The following is a 24,580-nucleotide window of genomic DNA, read 5'->3' on the forward strand; positions in this document are numbered from 1 at the left end:
TACTCGGATACTGAGAGTTTGAGCGACTTTGCCATACAAGTTTGTCAAAAGGCATATACAAGCGTAGTAACTTGGAGATAGAAACCTCTTATCGTTGTTTCTAGAGTGTTAGGATTTGGTGAGGATTTTTTTAAAGCTTGTCGGTCATAAATAACTCTTTCGATCTGACCAAACTAGATGAACAGACAAATTGCTGTTGAAAACTTTCTGAGGCAATGAAGATGATAGAAAAGTTCAACTTGCCGCCTTTAGTTACAAGTAAGGTAAAACTTTTTCAAACACGATTCATGTTTGTCTCGTGTTTATTCCAATGAAAATCTCTTGTTCAGATGGTGTGGGAGTAGGAAGAACTTAACTGAGTTGTCATTACTTCCTCATTCGTAGGATCATGTCGCAGGAATTCTTATAATAGAATGTATAGTGATTGTTTAGTTAAGAATGATGTTTTAAGCAGGTGGTTGACGGCCGTTGTATGATTGAAATATAAGAGGCAGGCTCTCGATTTCGGATTGCCGATGCAATTTCTGTTGTTGTATAACAATCAGGAAGTTTCCGTTCCTTTCGGGAACCGCGCCGTTGCTCCTAAACAAATTCCTTCCTTAGCCACACCCAAGCTAGATTCTTGGCACTGCCTTTAGATCTTTAAGATCGCTTTCCTTAACTACAGCATAATTTAATTCTGAGATGTTGAAAGCTTTATGCATCTGGTGTAATGAGAGAGACTGATTGTGGAGCTCAAATTCGCTTCTTCTGTCATGTTAAAGCACCGAAATCTCAAGAAACCCCCATGAAACATTTGAAATATTTGAACAAATGTTTCCAACCGAGATTTAAGTTACCAAACAATATTAACATTGAGGTTCGTGGGGTCACGTTTCAGAAATTCTCACAGTGCCACTTCGAAAGATTGCTCTAACCACATTTATTTAATCCAAAAATTTTGGCTATGACCAAATAGCTGTGATAAAAGGGTTTGAAAAGGCTCTCGTAGAGATCCTCCAAAGCTTAGCTCAAGAACGATCCCATAAGATTATTGCTTGTATGAGAACGGTTTTGTAGACAGTTTTTTTGAGTGTCAATCAAACCACGGCATTCTGACGAAGCTTAGCTCTTTTTCCGAGTAGAGGAACAACCTGTGATATGATTTGATATATTGAACGAGGTTTTCAGGTACTTCTTTAGCACTCATTCGACTTCCAATAGTCACGAAAGTATTATTAATGTAATCGGGCAGTTGGATGTACTAGACTTAAAGCGAGAAGAATCCTATCAACGCACAAAAAACCATCGACATTACATAATTCCTTCGTTACTTTGGCTCACATCAGTAAAAGTGCACACAACAAAATTTAATTTAAAATACTGTATTAAACCCACGTTAGGAAACCACAATATTTGGACCATTTTAGTTATGTAGATAAACAAAATTAAACATGAAGCACCCCAGCTAAAGAAATTTCTTATTACCCACTTCCTAACCATTTAGACATTTTCATTTGACCTAGAGGTACAGTAGCTGCCCTTTGAAAAGAGAGAAAAATGAATGTACAGATTTAGTCACGCTTTTGTCAAGATCTTTTCTGTACATTTCCAATTTGTGCAAGACCATACGATCACTAATCAATCATCGGTGATCAAGGGATCTCGTAGTCATGAAATTGAGATTTATTTTAAAGTTCAACTTTGGTTTATAGTTTATTGCAAACTCCTACCATACTAGAAAGGATACATCTTATAGAGAAATATAGTAACGTCTTTTAATATTTTCTTTGTATATTAGATCTTGGGACTCTGTTGCGGACATTTTAACAGTACATTATCTACGCAGGGGCTGTTTGGTAAAGAGCACGTCTTTAAACAGAAAGTGGTTTAACAATCGTTAATATACATCCAAACTAATATTCTTCCCAAAGCGAGCTGTATTTCTCTTAATTTATCTTATTTTCAGTTGATATTTGAATATTTCTTGGTCGTTCATTTTGAAAAAGAAGACCATTTTGAAAGCCTGAGAGAGTAGGCAAGTACTAGACTTTGACAGGTTATCCAAAACAAATAGTGTACAGAATAATATTTTGAACCCGCTCATGCAAAATTACAGCTGGTTCATAAAGATTCCTTTTGATCACATTGAATACTTCTGTCTTGTGTTCGCTCAATAAATATTCAAATAGGACTTAAAACCCTTGCTTTTGAAAACAGAAATATATTGTATAGATCTGTATAAGATTGGGACTGTTTTAATAATAATGCCATCTTGATACCATGTTGAAAGGACATTTGGAATATTTTCTTGTTTTTCCTTTACTTCAAGTTTCTACTTCTTCCTTATCTGTCTGCGTTCTCTTGGGGTTTCCTGCAATCCGCATTAATTCTGTATTAGTAATATTAGAGGGAGTCTTACGGAGTTAAATATTACGAAATGATTCATTAAGTATCAGCAACAGAAACCTGAAAAACTGAATTTTACATAGGATGCGCAAGGAATCAGTGACTTTTATTGCTGGCAAGAGATTTCATAGATCAAGGGTTCCGTTGTGTGCACGGGAAGCATATATAAGAGTCTAATGGGGCTAACTACTAACTGTGAAACGGCAAAACATTTAAGCCTGTTGAGAGTAAACCTGTACAACTTTTAACTGGTAGTCGTAAAAAAGCTAACCGTAAAAATTTTACTCTTAACTTAAACGGAACTAAATTAACCGTCAGCTTTAACATGGCAAGGATTTTAACTGTTAGCCATAGGGGCCATGATCCAATTGAGACCCTCGTATATCCTTTAGCGAAAATTGCTGCACTCTTCCCACCATTTAAACTCTTTAAGCCCCGTCATGAATTTGCCCAACAACTGTAACCGCTGTAATAAGCTGCTATTTGGCTTCTAGACGCGGGGCTTATTAGAGAGAGAGAGATAGAAACTGGAGATTTAGAAGAAGCTTTTTTCTAACGTCCTATGAAACAAATTGCCATTAATCTTCTGAAATATCGCTTAGCTTTCATGAACACCACATGAAATAAGCATCCAATATAATGATTCACAACCAAAACTAATTCATTTTTATGACACGTATGGATATTTTCGTACCGAAACGCTACCTATTCTAATTGAATAACGTTCTTGAAAGGTTTAGTTCAAGAGAGGGGTAAGTGAGGTAGGGGCTCTTCTAAAGCGCCTAGGCTAGGACACACAAGGAATTTCAATTTTGGGTATACCTACCATACAATGAATTGATCCCATCAATATCATCTTGGTGCAAAACAGGTCTCCCATTGCGTGCAAGCGGCCACATTACGGCACCTTGAACATTAGAGTGCGCCAGACCTAAAGCATGACCAATTTCATGAACGGCTGTGTAAAGCAGAGAGCGGGATTGCCGTGAATTCCACCACCAGCCTTGAACTCCACCAAGCTCGGTAAAATGTTCGTCATCGTCAAAATGGATAAATCCTCTAGATGGGTAATACGCATGCGCTATAATTCCTCCTGTTCCATCGAATGGATAAGCGCATGGCTTTTCACGCGGGACACCACCATGCAACCGTTTCCCAAAACTGAGGATGAAAATAATAATGATAAAATAATAATTACAGCAACGACAGTCACAATGAAAATGACGACGACGACAAAAGTAACTTCTTGTCATGAAATGGTATAGTTGATTCAAATGACTGGTTCGGAAAAACGAAATGCTTTCGTGGCTGTACGTTTTCTTAGCTAATGATAATTATAACAATACTCATAATACTAGTAACAATTGTGATAAAAATAATGGTGATAACATTTGATAATATTGAGACGGGGTAACCACTTCATTTAGTGAATTGTTATCAAGGTGGGCTATGTTGAAACAGTAAATGAAATGATAAGGACAAATAAACAAAAACATATAATACCGGAAGTAAGAAAGCATTTAAAAAGATGATAAAATACTAAAGACGCCAAAAAAGATTCCTAGGTTTTTAAAATCCGACCGTGGACGGTGGGTCAAATTTCTTCCGCTTATATTGAGCTTACTGATCTATCAAGATTTGCATCAATTCATTTTGTCAAAATGCTTGAGTACAGCGAGAAAAAACTTTGGCGGAGGTCTAAACAAAAGTCAGAGGCACAGTACCTCTGGCTAAATACTACATAATATCTATATTTCGTGGATGTGAATCGTCCATTACAGATCCAAATTTAGTGGAAAGATAATCTATGATAATGTATGAGTTTCTCGGTTGTTCAATATATATATAATATCAATAATTCCGTGTGTTTACACTCAATGGCTTGAATATTTATCAAGAGAGTAAATGCAAATTTTTTATTTTTTCGAAGCAAAATCAACAATCTAGAGTCTTAAATTTGAGATGAAATCACATTAGCGGCTGATTTAAAGAAACAAGAAAAGAATGCAGATTAAGGAGATAGCTGACCTGATTCTTAAGTCAGTGTTGTTGTAATCGTGAGTTCTGTTGAATGTAAGGTTTTGTGTAGCGTCGCTCCAATATTTGAAAGCTTCAGCGAAAATTCTTGACTGATCGGCCCGACTCATGTCATCTCCGAAAGATAAGTAATAAGTTAAGTTTCTTTTTCTCCATTTGCCCCTAGTTACGTAACGCTTTATACGAAAGCCCTGGATGTTAACATCCGGATCACCACAGCGCGGTTTCTTCATCATGTACAAAGTATCTTCGTCCAGATGACCGGTGACTTGAAGTCCGAAGAACTTCTGAAAGTTCTCGATTGCTTTTGTGGTGTTTTGATTGGCAAGGTCTTCGTCAGGTGAAAGGTAGTGGTAGTTTTGTAAATAGAGCTGCCAAAAGAGAAATAGCTAAAAATTTCAGTTTGGACTAAATCAGTTTTTACATTTTGATGGTCCCACTTTCTCATTGAAAAAACAAGGCTGTCCGCCGGTTAGATGTCACCTATTTTTAGTACATCGTGACCCCACAACCCTCATCTAAGTTCGTTGAAACGACCCGCTTCCCTCCCAATGTTGCTTTTTTCTTTGTTTTGAGATTTTTTTTCAGGAGGTCGAATGGGACAAGGGAGAAATGTTTCGACAATTTTGACGACGATTGCAGTTCATTTGGCAGTTTTATGATTTATGCAATTAGTTGGATTGATGTTTGTTATGCACAATAAATAATTGTTGCTTCCACACACGAAGAAAGTGTACTGGACGTTGATTAAAATTATTTGTTTAACTTGAAATACTACATGCGCGAATTAAATGAGAGAACGCATTGAAAAATACGTGGAAGGGAAACTCACAGCACAAAACGAAAGGGGTAGAATCGCGATGTGTTCAGTAACTATTCATTAGTAAGCGATTCTCCAGCTAATCCTTTTGTATCATTACTGCAGAGAAAGTATTAATATTACTATAAGAGACTAAGTTTGGCCAGCAATGTAATATAAATCTTAAAGTCATATGAAAAATTTGCCTAACTGTTTCACACAAACCATAGCGAATCCTTCATCGTCCTCGTCGTCGTCCTCGTCGTCATCCTCATCGAATCCCAGTGCATAATGATCTATAAACAGCATCGAGAGAGCCAGAAAGACCAGAAACGAAACCATGTTTCCCTTCATCATTAAAACGTTTTGCTATCAATTCACCACCGAATAAGACATGTTTACATGTGCACATCAAAACTAATAACATGGATATTGTTGGATTATCTCATTAAAGCAAGTATCCGTTACCAAATATGGATCTAAGAGGGACTTAAAATAGTTTTTGGTGATTTTGCTCATTTGAGTGTTTTTTTTTCTCTTCAAGTCGAAATACTATTTTTAAGAAGATAAGGATATGCGATCTCGACCATAGAATTGTGCACTATGACTGGACATGACCTTTGTGTGAATAGGTTATCATTCTTATGATCAGCTGGCGTCAATTAAAAGTATTCGCCGCATTAGTTGCATGGATCATCAAAGCAACCGCAATAAAAGATATCCCATGGCGAAAATTGTATCATTTCAGTTTTTTTTCCATGTATTGCTACTAAAACAGACTATTTTCAGCTGTTTTGATTAAAAATTAAAAACCAAAACGTAGGCGGAAATCGACACTTATCGTGCTAAAAACTGAGCAATTACTTAAGGTTTAATTATGATTTGGACTATATATTAACGACATTACATGATATTGGATATTGGCCTTGCAATAAGGGAAGGAATTGTAATATTCTGAGCATGATACTATTGAACGGGAAACTGCATGTGAACCGCCCGAACCACAATTTTGGTTCAAAGCAGATATATCCTAGTAACAAGTGGCGACAGAAAAACAAGTTGGTGAGGTACTTGTTCTTATCCTCAAGGTCATCATGCGATCTTGTTTGGGAGACGTGGGAAATATTCTGGTGAATGATATTGTTAACTTATGCAATCATTACGGCCGTGTACGAATTTTAAGCAAGAAGTTTTAAACGTGAGCTGTTTAACCAATATTTTTTTGTTCCAAGTTTAATGCTAAACCATTCGTAGCTCTGCCCCAAAAAGAATGTCACTTTCGATTATGTTTCAGCATTTCAAAAAAAATGGAGGAACATTAAACCATTCATAACGATTCAACAGCAGTTGTGGGAACTGCGCGGGGAACGAAATAGGTTTCTTTACTCAGATTAGGGATGATTTTGCTACACTTCAGTATACTTGAGTTAATATAGTGGATCGTCTCAAAGGAAATCTGCCCATTTAATATATTGGTAATTTTTTGACGAGTAGATTGATTCCTCTCTACGTTTACAATAATGTAGCGAAATGATTTGATAATTCCTATGAATATCATTTAATTATTCTTCGCTGCTTAGGTTTGACTTTTAGATCACTGATTAATGTATGTAGTATATACATTATACAAGGATGCTTTATATTTGCTTTACAACAGTATGTTTGTTTAAAAATGGGATTGATGGTGTATATAGTAAATATTTTTAGTTTTTTTCCCGCTTAAAAGGGTGTTCTAGTTTCTGTTTTCAACACAGTTCTTCTTAGGGTGTTTCTAGTCAGCTAGCACATGATTCATAAATCTCATAAACTCATCTCGTTGTCAATTTTGTCCCAAGTGTTTTGATTCCACATGTCTCGATATGTTTTACAATACGTATGACTTACGATTTTGGACCCATATCATTTTGTGTTTATTTTCTCGATTGTTACATAATATAGAGTGTTCTTAACTAGGAAAGACACTCTTAAAAGTAGGATTTGAACATTATGGAGGAGCAGCGCTCGGAGACAGTTTTAGTGACAACCCGGCATGACTTATGATTTTTGGACCCATATCATTTTGTGCTTATTTTCTCGATTGTTACATAACATAGAGTGCTCTTAACCAGGAAAGACACTCTTAAAAGAAGGATTTGAACATTATGGAGGAGCAGCGCTCGGAGACAGTTTTAGTGACAACCCGGCATGACTTATGATTTTTGGACCCATATCATTTTGTGCTTATTTTCTCGATTGTTACATAACATAGAGTGCTCTTAACCAGGAAAGACACTCTTAAAAGAAGGATTTGAACATTATGGAGAAGCAGCGCTCGGAGACAGTTTTAGTGACAACCCGGCATGACTTATGATTTTTGGACCCATATCATTTTGTGTTTATTTTCTCGATTGTTACATAATATAGAGTGTTCTTAACTAGGAAAGACACTCTTAAAAGTAGGATTTGAACATTATGGAGGAGCAGCGCTCGGAGACAGTTTTAGTGACAACCCGGCATGACTTATGATTTTCGGACCCATATCATTTTGTGCTTATTTTCTCGATTGTTACATAATATAGAGTGTTCTTAACTAGGAAAGACACTCTTAAAAGAAGGATTTGAACATTATGGAGGAGCAGCGCTCGGAGACAGTTTTAGAGAAAACCCTTGAAATAATTTAATAAAAATCCTGGCAAAATCACGGGCACTTTCAATCTTTCAGTCTTCTTATCTCTGGCAAAAAACACATCATGGATTAAACTTTTTTATGAGTGAGGGTACATATGAATGTTGTGCTGCGTAGCACTGGAAACACAAATGGTGAAACACAGAATTAACTCTGAAGTGTAAATTAAAGTGCTACAAAAACCCATGAATAACGCACTTTAATTAGCACTTTAGCACTTTAATTTACACTTCAGAGTTAATTCTCTGTTTCACCATTTTTTATGAGTGAATTCGACAAGGTAACTTACCTTCTCATGTCCTTCATTCACTTGAGATAAGAAAGGAAACTTAAAGTTCTCACTTGTAAACTTTTAACCTATGCCAATTGCGAGTAATCTCAATCTTCAATCACCTTCTATTACTGCCACGGTAACATGTAATTATGACCAAAATTTTTATCAACGGGTTATCTCCTTTAATTTATTTTATTCAGTTATGTGTGCACAGCCTTCATGGAACTTAGGTGAACCTAAATGATGTTGTTTGCTTTCATAAAATAGCAAGACCATCTTTACAAGACGACTTCCTAAGTACCACCTGATATCAGCCGACAATGCTCAGGTTATATCAGACAGTGGATAGGGATGTTCCAGAAAGTTCGACCATTAAACGTGACCGGAAAAGATGGAAAACTTGTATCCTCGTCCATAACTTGCTACCCCCAGTCGAGCGTGAGGATGGGAAAACCCACTCAAGCAAATAAGTTCACACACACACACAATCGTTGTTGTATCCTCTGCTTTTTGGATGTGATTCCTATCAAAAGGATACGATGTTTCATCCTATCTTGACAGAGTTTAGAAAGAAAATTCACTGAAGGTAAAGTGACTGTGTCATTTGGCACAGGAATGTTTTAACAGGGTTGTTATGGTAAAGAATCAAGGAAGTTTATTTTCCAGTGCTAATGCACGAAATTACATTGCATGAAATTACTAGTTTTTCTGTTAAGTGTATTGTGAAGTGATTACAAATATTCTAGTTTTGGTTTTGCCGGTCTTTGGTTCGCTCATCATTATAATTCACCTCATCGCTTTTGACATAAATAGACTGCCACGTGATATTCTAGAGGCAGAGTGCATGTGGCCACGTGTAGGGTGAACTGGCTTCCACTCAAATGCCGTTGTGAAATTGGATTAGAAGAAACCCGAAGAACGGAGGAAGTGGATCGAACGGTCCAAATGTCATCGTATTGCCGCTGGCCTCGACAAAGAGGACGGCAAGAAACTGATAAATTACTAAGTTGGTCTACGCGTTGGTTGGAAATACGAATAAAATCACTCTTTGCAACACGCTTATTGAGCATGGAACTGTTATACTACAACAAAAGAACGGCTCCAGAGGAACTTGAGTCCGTAAGTTTTCCAAAACCCTTACGAACTTGGAGAGTTCTGTTAATGTGAATTTCTGTCAAAAATTTGGAAGACAAAAATTTGGGACTTCATGCAAGCTACATTTCCAAGTTAGTTGCAACAACAACAACAATTACAAGAAACGCGTTGTGAGTTCTCAGACAGCCGACTGTCATAGTAGATTAAAAGATTTTGAGAGCTACTTTAGATTATTTAAAAGAACGATGACCATCTGAGGGGTTATCCAAGTGATTTATTTTTAAAAAATTGGACGGACAGAGCGGACTTAGAAGCGATATTAAATAGAGGTGAGCGGTAGCTTATTTAACGTTTGCAGTCAGGTTGCAGATATGAACACAAATGCCACTAAAAATTCTCTGTTCCGCCATTTTTTGGGCTAGAACCTCGTTATGTTCATAGGTGATATTTTTCTTGGAAATTTCCGTAGAACTCCATCCTATTCTCAAACAAAGCGGTAGTCGCAAAGGCAACCTAACGTTTTGGCTTTTGTTTTTTTTTTCTTTTTTTTTTTTTTTTTTGATCCAAGAACTGTATATAAATGGAAAATATTGGGTTCTACAGAAATCTTGGCTGTTTCTATTCCACGGTAGGATTGTGGAGCTCAGCAACTTTTGTTAAAAGCTCGTTCTGAGCCGAGCTATAACCCATTTTGTTGTTGCAAAACCCGATACGAAGAGTTGCTTATGTGCCTCTGTTTCCATGGTGATTGTAATGCTGCACGTTTTTCAACATACCAGTTTATCTCGTTTAAAACAATGTTGAGTGAAGCCATACGATATCTTGGCGACTCTTTTTTCAACCTTCTCTTTAAAAAGAAAAATTTTGGTACAGGTAGTAGCTTTTGGGAGGTGAAACATTTTTTTCAAGGAAAAAACTAGTGCCCTATCAAATGAGATATTGCATTCTTTACTGAAGCTGGAGATGTTTTTTGAGACATATCAAAACAAGGATACTTTTTGTGTAAAATTTCAGTTTGCTTGATCCAAAAATATATCCGATTTTCATCCAAAAGGTGGTTAGTAATTTGTTTTATAAACCCCTCTAAACAGACATTTACATTTATATGAAAAAAACCTTCAAAACCTTCAAAAACCAAGTTGGACATTACATGAATGGGCTCAGCTCCCAAAAACACACCAATTGTTTAACTCTTGATTGGACCCCCCCCCCCCCCCCCCGAGTAAGTAACATTTTATTTCTCCTTACATTATCACCCCCAAAACACAGTAAGTTCACAAGATTAAAAGAAATGATCACCAACTATTTAAGAAGCTCTTGACTGTTAAACAAATTCTCCTTGTCAGCACCTTGGGAAATGTGTAGAGAACAGTATGGAGAATATGCACAATGAGTCTGATTTTAGGGTGTAAAGGGTTCATTATGGGTGCCCTGTGATTCAGTTACTATTTTCACCAGATTTCTCAAAGGCATATTAATATTAAATCTTATGATTCATTAATCATAATAACTTGTTTAATTTTCACTTTTTTGCAAATATTTGATCACGTGTGTCAGTTAGGTTTCTAGACAACAAACAATGAACAATCTCACTTTAACAAAGGTTAAAATGAGATTGAAAATTTAGGAGGAATACAGTGCAGTCATCCTTTTCACTTTTCTTTTCTTATTTTCTGTTTTATTTTGCAAAAAGGCAATATATCATCATTGACTTTAAATGATGCTGGGTGAACTGACATGTCATCTCATGACCAAAATCAATCTCAAACAAAAGGTAGATTCTTAACGAAACAATTATTTGAACATTTTCTGGCTCATTCACTCATAAAAAGCAGGATTCACTAAAATGACGTAAGCCTAAGGCTTGGCCTATTTCGCTTACGGCGACTTAAGCAGACTTTGCAATTTACTCCAGAAACTTCCTTCCTCGCTAAATTTTTTGTCATCATCAAATGAATGCGTCCATCCCGCGGTGGGAAGGCGTGGCCAAACATGACACCCTCTCATCAAAAACAGAGTGGCTCGTAAGGAGTTCCAGAATGCCTCATTTGCCAAAACTAGGCAGAATTGAAGATAATTGGTGCATAAAAATGTACATAGAATCTTAATATACACTCCATAGCAATAACGGTCGAGAGAGACTTGTTAAACGAAAGTTTAATTTCGGAATTTTGGAATTTTGTTTATTAATTCATTTTTGAATGTGTTACAAAAGTACCGCAATGAAATTACATTTATGAACGCTGCGCTTTTCTACTGTTTTTAAAAACAAAGTTTCTCTTTCACAAAATAATGACTAGTTCGTACAAGGGTGCATAGTTTGCGGGGACCATGCAGTCCCGCTAGCTACTTTGAACGTGAGAAAGGATAACTTTACGGCATGAAAGTCAACGCATCTCACCATTGCGAAGCTAGTTTATTTAGCTCTCCAAACAAGACTCAAACCACTTAAAAAAAAACATCTTTGGCCAAGAACAGAGCTAAGATGTTAATTGACTTTTTTGACATCTTTGACATCTTCGGCCCAGGAACAGAGCTAAGATGTTAATTGACTTTTTCATTAAGGCAAGCTTCACAAGTGAACTGCACATCCTTTGTATCATTTGCCACTATCTGTCTGTTAGGTCAGTTGCCCAGTTGTAAGATTGGCTATTCAATCGCGCAGTATTAAAGGTTGCGTTATTACATGTTTGTCCTGTTACTTTTCTTTTATTGCTCCCTATAAATGTGTCTTTCTTTTGCGAAGGGCTTCTCTGAAGATTTCAGACTACAGTGAACGAACTCCTTGACGATATTTCTCACATTCCTTATTAACTACAACTTTACTTGAGCAGATACATCAGCTCTTCTCAAAAATGATGAACTCGTGAACTTAGTTAAGTTTGTTACATTTGTCCTTTAGACACGAGGTTTCAGTAGTTTAAGGAACAAGTAAAATCATTAAGCTTGCAAATAGAAACATTTATTAGATATCAATTTTTTTAGCTGAACTTAGATTTTCTCACTTTTGAATAAATACTTGCGAAAATACCATCCCCGTCACGAGGTTGGTTTCTCATTAACTCCTTGTGATATTTTACTGTTCTTCATCGACTTGTCTCCCTCCCTCCCTCCTCCCCCCCCTTCCTTCTAACGCTATTTAAGACGCGAAAATACCATCCCCGTCGCGAGGTTGGTTTCTCATTGGCTCTTGTTGATATTTTCTTGTTCTTCATTGGCTGTTGTGATTAATTTGGTTTCGGTGTCACAATATTTAATTGTAAAGTGTCTGATGAACATGTATACTTCTGCATGGGTAAACGGAAAATTGTAGCGGGGAGGGGTCAGAGCGGAGGGAGAGTTGACAGTTAAGGTGATAGCATTATTAATTTATTTCAGACAAAATTCAGATATCCATTTCGACTGCAAACATTTTTATTGTCACTTTGAATAACATTGGAAGATTCCCTTTAACCAATGTCTGCATCGCTGAGTTCAAACTAACGACCTGCAAAAAATGTAGAAACAAAAATTGGCGAAGTACAATACGATTTTAAGGGTAAAGGAGAGTGCTTAAACTACTATTGAAAAATGACTGATAAATTGTAATCGTTTATCAAAGGAACAATTGCTTAAGGTTTGTTAGATACAGATATTCTAAACAGCATGAAAGTACTGTCACTATTTCAAGCTCTGAACTGTAATTCGCAGTATTTTTACCTAGTGAACGTATCGTACTTTTATTCCTAAATTCGTGCACACATTTAAAAAAGGCGAACCAAAGAGACAAAGATTAAATGAAATACGATTTATGTAAATCATCGAAAAAAAGATTTACCGTAAAGGGACCTAACGCCATCGATGTCATCTTTATGCAGTTTAGGAGTTCCCCGGCTGGCAGTTGGCCACATCACTGCACCCTTAACATCGGAGTGGTACAGTCCCAGAGCATGGCCAATCTCGTGCACGGCAACGTGAATAAGACTGTTAGATCCTGTCCAAAACGATCCAGTCTCGCTAAACTTATCATCATCGTCGAAATGTATACGGCCATTTTGGGGATAGAAAGCGTGAGCGAGAACTTTTCCTTTGCCATCAAAGGGTGTATAGCACTTTCCTTCACCAGGGACGCCTTGATGACTTCTTTTTCCAAAACTGCAAAATAACAGATTGGATTTATGGTCATTAATCGCTAGAGGGGAGGGAAGATTCCCCGCTCCGTCCCCCCTCCTCCCCTCAAGGATGATATTTAATTGACTGGTCTCTTAATTTATTGTTATACTTTTTAAAGCTGAATTTCATATACGAAAGTTGCCCATCAGAAATTTGACTAAAAACATTCAAACGACAAATCTATTTATTGTTAAAAAACTTATGAGAGAATTATGCTGGAAATAAAAGATGCTCAGAACGCCTTGTGGTTCATGAATAGAAACTTCAACGGATCTGTGTCACTAAGTGAGTCCTGAACTAGTTTCATTTAAAAAAGGAGACGAAACAGGATTAGTTTGTCAAGATGGAAAAACCGATGGTAGTAGTTGACAACAAATCCGGAGAGAATAAAGCTGCTGAAAGATGTGAAGATTTCATCGGATTGTAATTAACGAAAACAAAAATTAGCAAGAAGAAAAATTGGAACCTGAGTCTGAAGTCCGCTTCGCTAGTTCTAAATGTCCTGGTAAACCTCAGAGGCGTGACGTCACTCCACATTTTGAATGCCTTAGCTATAACTCGTGCTTGGTCAGAAGCTGACATGTCCTCTCCAGTCGACAGATAGTATTTGAGATTATTTTTTCGCCATCTGTCCCATGAGGTAGAGTACCTTTTTTGTCGGTGAGGTTGGCCGTTTGCGTTCAAATCTGTGTTTCCACATCGCGGTTTCTTCATCTCGTACATGGTCTCCTCGTCTAACTTGCCAGTAACGGGTAAACCAAAAAATTTTTGGAAGTTTTTCACAGCAGTAGTTTGATCGTGGTTGCCTGATCTGGTTTTTGAGAGATAGTTGTAACTTGAGAGATATTTCTAGGATAAGAAAATGCACAAACATGATTGTAATGATGGTGGTTTATGAGAAGGGGTCTAAAAACTGTCATGAAATCCTTACTATTCTGAACTTTGTTATTCATGAAGCATAAGATACTGGTAGAAAATTTCTCCCCAATCTGTGTCTTTAATTCAATCAATCGTACACAGCCTTTTCCATTACATAATTTGCTGGAAAATTTCAAATATTTGGTTAAGGAATTTTCGAAGAGAAAATTGTGTCCGTTTAGGTGTAGGGAAGAGCTATTAGAGAAGGGTGCTTATTGGCTTTGTCCTTTTTGCTATTTGTAGATTTTTTTTCTTTTTTGCTATCTGAAAAAAAATTGTATCGAATCTTACCAAAGCAAATTCCTCATCGCTTTCCTCTTCTTCAAACGCGCAAAATGCGCTGTGAAGAAGTAACAAAGATACCAATAAAGCCGGAGAAAACATGTCTGTTGACGCCCTTACAGGTACCAAGGGGATCGATTCTAAGATCGTTAACGAAGGAAATCGTACAGTTCTTTTATTCTGTAAAAAAATTCTGCAGCTGAACATTGTCAATAAACCTGGTTAAACAAACAAAAATTAGTCTTTTGCTTAATCGAGTTAAGTGTTTTTTGATTGCTTTCAACAAATTCGAAAGGATTAAGAAACTGGGAATGTCAATAGTCTCTCCTTGAAACTAAAATTCTCCGCTACGAAAATTAATTAGAAGTAAAAAAGAGAAATCAGTAATAACCTCACTAAACGAATACGAAATTTCGTTAAGCTTAAATAAGGCATCGATGACTTGTAATTTAAGGAAAACGTAAGGAACTACAAAAAACATAAGATTTGCGGAAACCATAAACAACGATGAATTTCTCCAGCGGGTGAAATTTGATTGAACCTTTTATACATGCAACTAAACTCAAAATGATATGTCAGATGGGAGTAAAGACGGTTGAATCTAAGTTAACCGAGATACGAAGGGTACTAAAAAAGTCACATACAGAAAGAGACCGTGTCACTTGTTGGCGCCGGTTTAAAAGCATATTCTTAAAACGTGGTTGAGAGAGTTTCGTTTCTTTTTTCTAAAACTAAGAAAACAAACGAGTTACAACGATAAATTTCCTTCCCTTTGAAAATGAAAAATAGTTATATTTAATCACGTTTGGTTGTACAGTTGGAAAGGTGTTAATTGAAAGTCTAGAAAATTAAAAAGCAGGCATAATCACAAAGGATTGCCGGGATTGAATTGGCATTTTGGGATTTGTTGACTTTCGTTTAAATAGATATCAAAAGAGGGAAGGAAATGGTGAGATCATGAAAAGGCTAAGAAAGGTTCACGGGATGGAAGGTAAGAAAGGGGAATTTAAGGCTGGGCGCTGAGTTGTGTATCGTCAGTTTTCTTTTGCAACACGCTTCCCGGGCTCTCTGTTCCTCTTTGTTCCAGAGTCCTTTCCTTCTCCATGTCTGCTCGTTATTATGTTTCCCAGTGTCCCTGTCTCCCACCTTCCGTCTTCAATCTCCTGCCAGTTTCCCGCTTCCCCGTTATCTCTTTTCTCTTTTTCCTGCGTTTCTCCGTTTCCACGAACACTTTTCCCAATTCAACCCTCATTCTCATTTTCCTGGAGCCCATTAGTTACCTTCTCCCGCTCCCCTGTTCTTGTAATTCCCTATTCAACCACAAAAAAGCGAGCGAAGCAATTGCTCCTTGTTCTTAAAATATGACTATATTTATCCAATAGAATTTTCCTCGTTACGACAGCAAAAAGTAAATTCCACCTTTCGCGTCATGTTTATACTTACAGATCCAAATTAGTGGTTGCGCGAACCTAAGGACGGATCAGCCTTCGTGTACTTCCCACGGATCTTTGCGAGCATAGTTGGTTCTGCCATAGTGTTGCTTTTGCAAGGAATATGTTATCGTTCTTGGTGTTCATGCAGGTTGAATTCTCAGCAAATATCGACTGGCTTATTTAAGGTACTTCCACGTAGCCAGGAATGTATACATATCGCACGTAGATGTAAAGGTAAATTGTTGTTCGCTTTAACTTCTTACACAAGAACACAACACTGAATGTTACCCACGTTTTCCTAACACTACTTGCTTCAGCTTTTCTCGAGCAGGTAAAACGCAATGTTTATTTGTACCCATGATATGGACATCAAACTGTGTGGAAAGATCTCCGTATAACCCCATACTATTCTAATACAAAGTATTCAGTCCCGAATGTAATCTATTGTTTTCGCCATTGTTGTCTTTTACCATGGTATGCAAAATGAAGTATGTTGTTATACGGAAATCTTGCCTCTTTATTGATCTGCTGGCATGGTTTTGTGCTTTAACCCAGTATAGTCTTAAAGTATTTTTCTGGTATTAAAAATGTGATAGGAACATGCAGACAGAAGTTTTGCCACCTGTTTGACTACATGTACTTACTGTCTGAGTGGGTGGCCAGACTGGATAATGTTTGGCATGACAGTGACGTAACAATTTCCTTCTTTGGCCCAACCAAACTCAGTTATTAAGCATGTTACATGACATCACATGACCACGAATAAGTGTTGAATTCCAAATGTTTCTTTTGTTTTATTATTAAGTTGAAATACACAACTTCAATTTACATTCTCAGAAAATTAAAAAGAACCTTGTGGGTGCTGGGCTGGTGGCTTTTTGCAAACCGGCTCATGTTGACCAATTAATAGCCCAACACACATCAGCTTCTACTATGCTTTCCTATAGGGTTTAAGTGCGCAGGGCAACATCATTTGATCATTTTATGTGTTGATCACAGGTCATACTCAATCTTGTCACAGGGTTTCAAAATCTCACCTTTTGACAAGAATTATTGTTATTAAACTTAACCCACTGTCAAAAATGACATTTTTGAAGAGTTGGTCTGTTCAACTGTTACTGATAGATTCTATATGAAATTATGTTTAAAAATCTATATGAATTTAGCATCAGAATTTTTCACAAAGATCTCTTGACTGCCAGTAAATTCATGTTAATTTAAATTCAGTTAAAGGCCCAACCATGTTTCATACTTATTAAGTTTAGGCTTGCTGAGAAGGACAACTTTGTTCAATCATTTTATTGGGGCAGAGAGAATTATCTTTAAAAAAAACTGATGTGAAGATGTTAGAAATAAATTTTTTCATAAATCAGTTGTGCATCACCATAAGATAACATTTGGAAGTTAATGAAGGGAACTCTCTTGGCTACACCACAATAAACATACATGCTTACAATCTTTCATGCTCTCCAAATTTCCCCCGAGCTTGATATTACCCAATGAATGTATACCGATGGATGAAGTTGTTGTGAACTGTTACAGGATATCAATGATATGATAATCAAAGATTTTTTTAATTCACCAGTAACATACTGATGAGGAGACTGAATAAAATTCTGATATGTTTGACAATTGTTTGCAGTTTTTCAGATACACTTGAGAAGGTACATGGTCTAATAGGAAGAGGATTTCCAAGTCATTTTTGGCAGGAAATGGCAATTTTTCAGCCCCTAAGATTTTTTTCAGGTGAGGATTGACTGAATTTTTCCTGGCTCTAACCTAGAATTGATCATAATTGGCAATAATTGACCAAAGGTCTTTTTTCTTACTCCCAAAACATTATGTCATAAATTAGAACTTCACCAGGATTGATATCTGAGCATGCATAAACTTTTGAATCTTCTGTTTTTTTCCAAGTCTTTTCTCCCGTGTCTCATTTTCTTTCCTTTCAAGATTTGAAAAGTGACACAGCTTTGATTGTTAAGTCATGTAAACTTTGTTTTAAGAAATGACTCAGCTTTAAACGTAGACAGATAAACGTAGACAGATAATAAGTAAATTTTATGACACTTTGTCTAATTTGTAGTATCATTGAGTATTAATTTTTAATTCATTGTACTGGACTTGCCCCACAAGCCTGTCAAATTAGGCTTAACTAATAGCATGTACACATCAATAACTATCAAATAATCAATTCTACATTTATTTGAATTCAATTTCAAGGTCAACATAAAATTCCCAAGAGACTTTGCTCCTTACAATGGAGAACCTTCCAGCATTAAATGTCCAATTGAACTTGTTGAGTGTAGAATTGTCAGAAAAAACCATAACTGGAAATTTCCCTGGTCAAAACCAATGATGGTGAAATTTGAGTAAGTGGGCCTCTTGCATTGCGATGAAAGTCACCACCAGATTTGGGTCATTCTGGTGATAGCAAAGGTGTAATATAAATAAGATAAACTTGTATTAGTGGTCACCTACTGGAAATGGCAAGTTGACCTCCTTATACAGGTTGACCACTAAATACAGAACATGGGTCAATACAGTTAAAAAAATGTCCATTTAAACCATAGTTGATCACTTAATATACATTTTTATTAAACAACCAATGAAACATCAACAAAATGGTAGACCTCTGGTTGGTTACAACCATCAAATTACTTGCATGATGTTTGTGCATAATATTTGTCCTACCAGCCGTTAGAAAAAAGCTGATTTAAAATGAATTGTTGACATTTGCACTCAAAATACATGTACTAACACTGATTTCAGGATATAAACATGAAGTTAATTTTACTTAAGAGACCTTATTTGTCAAGCTTGTCTATCAGTATAATATGTATAATGTAAACTTTGAAACACAATCAAAGCAGTCTAAATGTCTAGTAGGGCTATTCAAATGGAAGAATTTAATCTAACATTAATGAATAAATACACCTGATTTGATGGTTTAACATATAACACACACATATATTTTGGGATCATATCGTATATATCATACGAATTGTGTTTGCAAGTTGTGCATTTGCAAACATTCCGATAAGCATATGCCAGATCCCAATCAAAATTTAGAAAAGTCCAATCCAAGAAAATATATAGTTTCGAGTCTGACAGCCCTTAACACAAATTTTTGCAGTTCTAAAATTCATCAGAAGCCTTTGAGAGCAATTGCTGGAGGAAGTGTTTGTGGGTTAGGTGCACTCACAAGCCAGTTTTGTCAATGAACTCCAAGCTTCTGTTGTTTACATTTAAGCTATTGTTATTGTCTGTTGTGTTTCATTGTTGTAAACACAAACAAACTGCTCCAAACCCAAGGGCAGATGACAAAGTTCAATTCTCGCCATTCACTATTCACATACACAAGGAGGTTTTCTTAACTTGTGTTTTATTATAGAGGTACAATGCCTTTGAAATTCAGTGTTCCTTGCTTTGTGGTAAAGAAATAAAAAGCAAAATTTTCGGAATTGAAGTTATTGCTTGTTTTTTTGGATGATAAACAAAAGAAATTGTCATAAACGTCATCAAAGGGCTTTCCAATTTCTATAGCAGTCTTACACTTCCGAGTGAAATCCGACAAGAACCCAAACAATAGCATGAATATATGAATACTTAACAACCCACAAAACACGGGTACACACCTAAATCAACGTGAAGTTGTAATGTTTACATGTTATTTTTCAAAGTACAAAAGGGGCTGTGAGAAAAATACCAGCAATGAACAAAATGTCTGCTCATATTATTTATTAATCCATAACAATCAGGGATTATTTCATTTTTTAATGTTTGGGTATTTGCAAAATATATCCAACTGCCCTAATTGTATCAATTGCAAAGGGACTTGGTGAAAGATGAAAACACAATAAATGAAACTATTAAGTGTTCTTAGTGACCAACAAAAAAAAGTCCTTCTTAAAAGATTGTTTCTTTAAAAGTCCAGCCAAAAAAAATCAGTTTCAGTCGTTCAGTGTGGCCATGTCATTACTCCATATTTTTGCCCTGGTTTAAAGCCTAATACCATGGCATATTGTGCATGTTCTCATGGCCTTATTTGGTAAAATGACTCAGTAATAGAATAATTACAAAAGATAATATGTCTTGTTGTTTCATACTATTTTGTTAACGCATTGTCTTTGATCTGTGTTTTACAGATCTTACATGAAAATGCTAATTACTGTTCCAAAAGGCTGGACATGTGTAAATGGGTAAGTTTGAAAGTTTGTAGTCCTCAATTCAATCCAATTCAAACTGTAATTTACTTATACTACATTTAGTAAACATGTATCAAATTTTGTGCTTCGTCAGAAACAGAAGTTCACATTTTTCAGTGCTGATCAAAAATTTCAAAGTTAATGGATGACAGTGGTAGTTTCAAATTTAAATACAAAGGGAGAATTTCATTCAAGAAATGCTCCTAATTCATGAACAAAAACCCAAACTTAACATGCAGTCAGACTCAATACTTGTAAAAGTATTTATTTAATCATATACAGCATGCAATGACACTTTGAACACCAAAGATCAAGAAATGTGTGATATTCTAGTGAACTCTGTCACTTTTCTTTTTTGTACTTTAATTTGCACCTACAGCTTTCATCCTTTTTCTTGATAATGGAGTCAAGATGACTTCAAAATTGTTAGTTTTAGACTGCTAATAATTATACATGCTTAAGTGTATTTCAGAAAGGTATATTAGACCTTTATGAAAGCCACTTAAAAATCTTTGTAACTCCTTCTGATATACTTATTAAGTATATTAACTTTTTCCTTTGTTTTCCTTGTTCAATGTAAACAAAATTAACACCATCTGGACCAACAGCTTTGTACAAGCTCCTTGAAGAGGTAAGATACTGCCTCACTTAATGTTGTTGGAACTCTCTCCTTTAAACAAACATTAACAGCCTCATATGCATATACAAAATTAAGCAGCAGTAGCTTCATGATGTTTTGTCTCTGTTACTTTTTATCAGTAATTTCTCTGTGAGGAAACAAAATCAAATATGACATCAAATGTTGCATTTCTTATTTCATCTCCATTTCCTGATTGCTGGACTGGCTTATATTTGACTGACTACTTGTTTGGTAGCCCAGTCGACTGGCAGAGTATCAGCCGGCTGGCTGGCTGCCTGATTGTCTGCCTGACTGACTGGGTAACTGGCACTCTGATTGGTAGTCTGGCTGACTGAGTGGCTGACTTACTGGCTGACTGGCTGACTGCATGACTAACTCACTCACTGAATGACCTTTTAGCTAGCTAATTGATGAACTGGCCATCAGTCAGCCTGATTAGCTTGCTTGCTGACTGACTGGCTGACTTACTGCCCAACTGAGTGGCTCATACCCACTGAATGACTTATTAGCTCACTGATTGATGAACTGCCATCAGTCAGCCTGATTAGCTTGCTTGCTGACAAACTAGCTGACTTACTGCCTGACTTAGTGACTCACTAACTCACTGGATGGCTTGTTAGCTAAGTGATTGATTAACTGGCCATCAGTCAGCCTCATTAGCTTGCTTGCAGACAGACTAGCTGACTTACTGCCTGACTTAGAGACTCATTAACTCGCTGAATGACTTTTAAGCTAGTTGGTTGATTAACTGACCATCAGTCAGCCTGATTAGCTTGCTTGCAGACTGACTGACTGACTGACTGACTGACCTGCTGCCTCATAAGCTTGCTTGCTGACAGACTAGCTGACTTTCTCCCTGACTTAGTGACTCACTAACTCACTGAATGGCTTATTAGCTAGCTGATTGATTAACTGGTCATCAGTCAGCCTGATTAGCTTGCTTGCAGACAGACTAGCTTATTTACTGCCTGACTTAGTGACTCACTCACTCACTGGATGGCTTATTAGCTAGCTGATTGATGAACTGGCCATCATTCAGCTTGGTTAGCTTGCTTGCTGACTGACTGGCTGACTTGCTTCTAATACTGGCTGACTGAGTGTCTGATTGATGCACTAATTCAGCATGTGGCTGAGTGGTTGCTTGACTGGATGACTGGCTGAGTGACTGGCTGGCTGCCTGCCTGAGTGACTGACTGGCTGGTTGCCCTACTGCATGACTAGCTGACCTGTTTGGCTGGCTAGTTGACTGACAAGGTGCCTGATCGCTAGAGTGGCTTGCTGTGTGGCTAACAGACTGTCTGACTGGCTGGCTAGCTACCTAAGTGACTGAGTTACCAGCTACTTTACTTACTGACTGACTGACTGAATAGCTGACTGGTAATCAGTTGACTGGCTGGCTGCCTCACTGACTGACTCACCAGCTAGCAGACTGACTGGCCGGCTGACTAATTGACTTTCTAACTGTGTCTGCATGACTTGGTTACTGACTGATTGAGCAACCGATCAAAACGCTGGTCAACTGACTTGCCGATTGACTAGCAGACTGAGTGGCCTATCAGCTGGCTGATGGCCTGACTGACTGGCTGATTGTTTTCTCTGAGCTGCATGTAGTTTGCCAACTGACTGGCTGACTGCCTCAATGGCTTGCTGTGTGGCATCTGAAAGACGGACTGCTTGACTGGCTAATGCCTTGCTGGTTGCATGACTGGTTGACAGACGACCTAATTGGCAACCAGGCAGCCTCATCGGCTGACTGATGGATAAACTGAGTGCCTTACTGACTGACTGAACTGATTGACTGATTGAGTGCCTGCCTGATTAGCATCTTATCTAGATGCCTGGCTGACTGTTTGTCTATTTGTCTGACTGTTAGATTGACTGCCTTGCTGACTGACCTCCCGATTGACCCTCTGCTTGACTGAATGCTATGCTTGCTGACTAATTGCATACTGACTGGCTGCCTGATTGGCTGACTGACTGACTGACTGACTGAATGAATGAATGAAAGTATGACTGACAAATGCTCGCCCAATTGAGATACTGAAGCCAGACTGGTTTCCTGACTGGCTGGTGTGCTGTTTGACAGGTTAACTGACCTGCTGACTAACTTCTCAACAATCTTTGGCTCAGTGATTGTTTTATTCTTCGATTTATTCCAGATTCAGAGAGAGAAAACGGAACGGATTCGAAAGGCAGAAGAAAATTTCCACTTTGGAAGCGAGATAAACGTACAGTGAAACTTGATTTATTGTAATTTGTGCTGTGAAAAAAATTTCATCTGCAGATATAATCATCCTTACCATCAGTATATTTTCAGGTAGAATCAGAGCATCAATTTCTTTTTCGTCCTTGTCCTCTTTCGTTTCAGATGTTCAAAACATCATCAGCGAAGTGAAATCACCAAAATTTGCGTGGTCTGAGAACGTAAACCTTGACGAAAAATTGCGGAACTCAACGCACCTCCCATACGTTGCGCTGAAGTTGAGGTGTGGCGCCGCAAGAGGTGATGAACACATTCAGCCATTAGCGAAATTCTAACTAAAAATATAAATACATTTTTAATCGACGTCGCCCTTGGCGCTGCCGTCCTGATTACTTAGTCCCTATGAGGGACCCTAAGCATTTCTTAACTTTGAGTTCCAAATGGAAATTAAAAATAATTTGTCTTCGTGGTTTCCGTTCGCAAACGACGCAAACTGTGGTGATTTCACGCTGTTGTTTTGCAGAGGACGGCTGAGAATTGTACAAAGCTATAAAAGACACGTGCTGGCTTTTGTTCTGCTCATTGGGTCTTTCCTTTTTTGCTTCGTCCTCGTTACGGTGGTTTGCTTAAGGTCGCTACTGTTGAACCGCCCGAGCTGTAACATGACAAATTCTGTTCAGGTTTCCATTTGAATGCAGTAAATGAATTTAGAAATTTTTTATCCTTTCTCTCTCTTGCTTACTTTTTTTCTTGCAGGTAACGTCAAGATTACCGCGTAAGGTTACAAGTGAAAAACGCAAGGTCAAGAGTGAACTGAGAATATTTTGGCAAGTGTAACTGATGTGTTATTGTCAAACCTCATGAACCTGTGTAATTCTGTAGAAGTTTACCCGTTGGATATTTGAATCTTCAGATATTTTCAGTGTCGATTAGCGCTGATGCATCGGGTAACTCGTGTTTCACGGGTGATTAATTATATTTCCCATTTTTAGTTCACTTCAGAATGCTAGAGATAGTAACAAAGAGACAAAAAGGCTTGAGAAGTTATCAGCGTGGAACTGGATAAATTTGAAGAATATTTTATTTCTTCACTCTCGTGCAAGACTTGACGTCTTATTTAATATACCTTATGATACTGTCACCAAGCCTCTGAAACTTGCACTGACTTTGATACTTTATTTATTTAGTAGTATCTTAATATTTGAAAATAAAGGAAAATATTACAGCTGTTTGCTTCATGTTTTCAATTTCAAAACCAGGGGAGAGACGAAAGAGCAATTTCAACCCCTAAAAAAGTGGTCAGAAAATCGGGGGTCGATCCGCCACCGTCCCCCACCACACCCACCTCTTATAGACAGTTTTTAAATCTGTATAAAAGTTGTCTACTTTGTGGTAGTAACATTAATTTTCAACGTCTGTCTTAAAACACATGCGTATTACAGGATAATTTTGATACCACAAGGTAGATAAATTTTAAACAAACTTA

At 37.2% G+C, this 24,580-nt stretch overlaps 2 protein-coding genes and 2 long non-coding RNA genes across 4 annotated transcripts; 2 read left to right on the forward strand and 2 right to left on the reverse strand.

The window, feature by feature from the left end:
• Positions 1-1,348: 1,348 nt before the first annotated feature.
• On the reverse strand, positions 1,349-6,020 carry LOC113678765 (collagenase 3). The gene is made up of 4 exons (XM_027195674.2): positions 5,450-6,020; positions 4,417-4,796; positions 3,215-3,549; positions 1,349-2,353 (listed from the first exon to the last, which is right to left on the reverse strand). Exons 1-4 carry the CDS (start codon positions 5,579-5,581, stop codon positions 2,307-2,309), a joined length of 894 nt encoding a protein of 297 aa, XP_027051475.2. The 5' UTR covers positions 5,582-6,020; the 3' UTR covers positions 1,349-2,306.
• Positions 6,021-8,605: 2,585 nt separating this feature from the next.
• On the forward strand, positions 8,606-9,602 carry LOC149041427 (uncharacterized). Its single transcript, XR_016188991.1, has 2 exons — positions 8,606-8,749; positions 8,977-9,602. It is a non-coding gene; the product is annotated as an uncharacterized LOC149041427 (long non-coding RNA).
• A 3,135-nt stretch (positions 9,603-12,737) lies between these two features.
• On the reverse strand, positions 12,738-14,712 carry LOC149041428 (matrix metalloproteinase-18-like). Its single transcript, XM_089180869.1, has 4 exons — positions 14,620-14,712; positions 13,877-14,259; positions 13,076-13,392; positions 12,738-12,745 (listed from the first exon to the last, which is right to left on the reverse strand). Exons 1-4 carry the CDS (start codon positions 14,710-14,712, stop codon positions 12,738-12,740), a joined length of 801 nt encoding a protein of 266 aa, XP_089036995.1.
• Positions 14,713-16,124: 1,412 nt separating this feature from the next.
• Positions 16,125-24,321, forward strand: LOC113678735 (uncharacterized). The gene is made up of 6 exons (XR_016188994.1): positions 16,125-16,277; positions 17,686-17,789; positions 20,192-20,245; positions 20,860-20,882; positions 23,051-23,119; positions 23,851-24,321. It is a non-coding gene; the product is annotated as an uncharacterized LOC113678735 (long non-coding RNA).
• Positions 24,322-24,580: the final 259 nt, after the last annotated feature.

This window comes from Pocillopora damicornis, chromosome 8, assembly GCF_964200805.1.
Source record: "Pocillopora damicornis chromosome 8, jaPocDami1.2, whole genome shotgun sequence".
Lineage (NCBI taxonomy): Eukaryota > Metazoa > Cnidaria > Anthozoa > Scleractinia > Pocilloporidae > Pocillopora > Pocillopora damicornis.

What these genes read in the sequence shown, in the direction of transcription:
- LOC113678765 (XM_027195674.2), bottom strand. Translation starts at nt 5,581, where the DNA reads ATGATGAAGGGAAACATGGTTTCGTTTCTGGTCTTTCTGGCTCTCTCG. An exon ending in ACGATGAAGGATTCGCTATG is followed by an intron (nt 4,797 to 5,449) that starts GTTTGTGTGAAA and finishes CTCTTTTGGCAG; the next exon opens with CTCTATTTACAAAACTACCA. An exon ending in AACACTGACTTAAGAATCAG is followed by an intron (nt 3,550 to 4,416) that starts GTCAGCTATCTC and finishes TTTCATCCTCAG; the next exon opens with TTTTGGGAAACGGTTGCATG.
- LOC149041428 (XM_089180869.1), bottom strand. Translation starts at nt 14,712, where the DNA reads ATGTTTTCTCCGGCTTTATTGGTATCTTTGTTACTTCTTCACAGCGCA. An exon ending in GCGATGAGGAATTTGCTTTG is followed by an intron (nt 14,260 to 14,619) that starts GTAAGATTCGAT and finishes TTCTTATCCTAG; the next exon opens with AAATATCTCTCAAGTTACAA. An exon ending in GAAGCGGACTTCAGACTCAG is followed by an intron (nt 13,393 to 13,876) that starts GTTCCAATTTTT and finishes GTTATTTTGCAG; the next exon opens with TTTTGGAAAAAGAAGTCATC.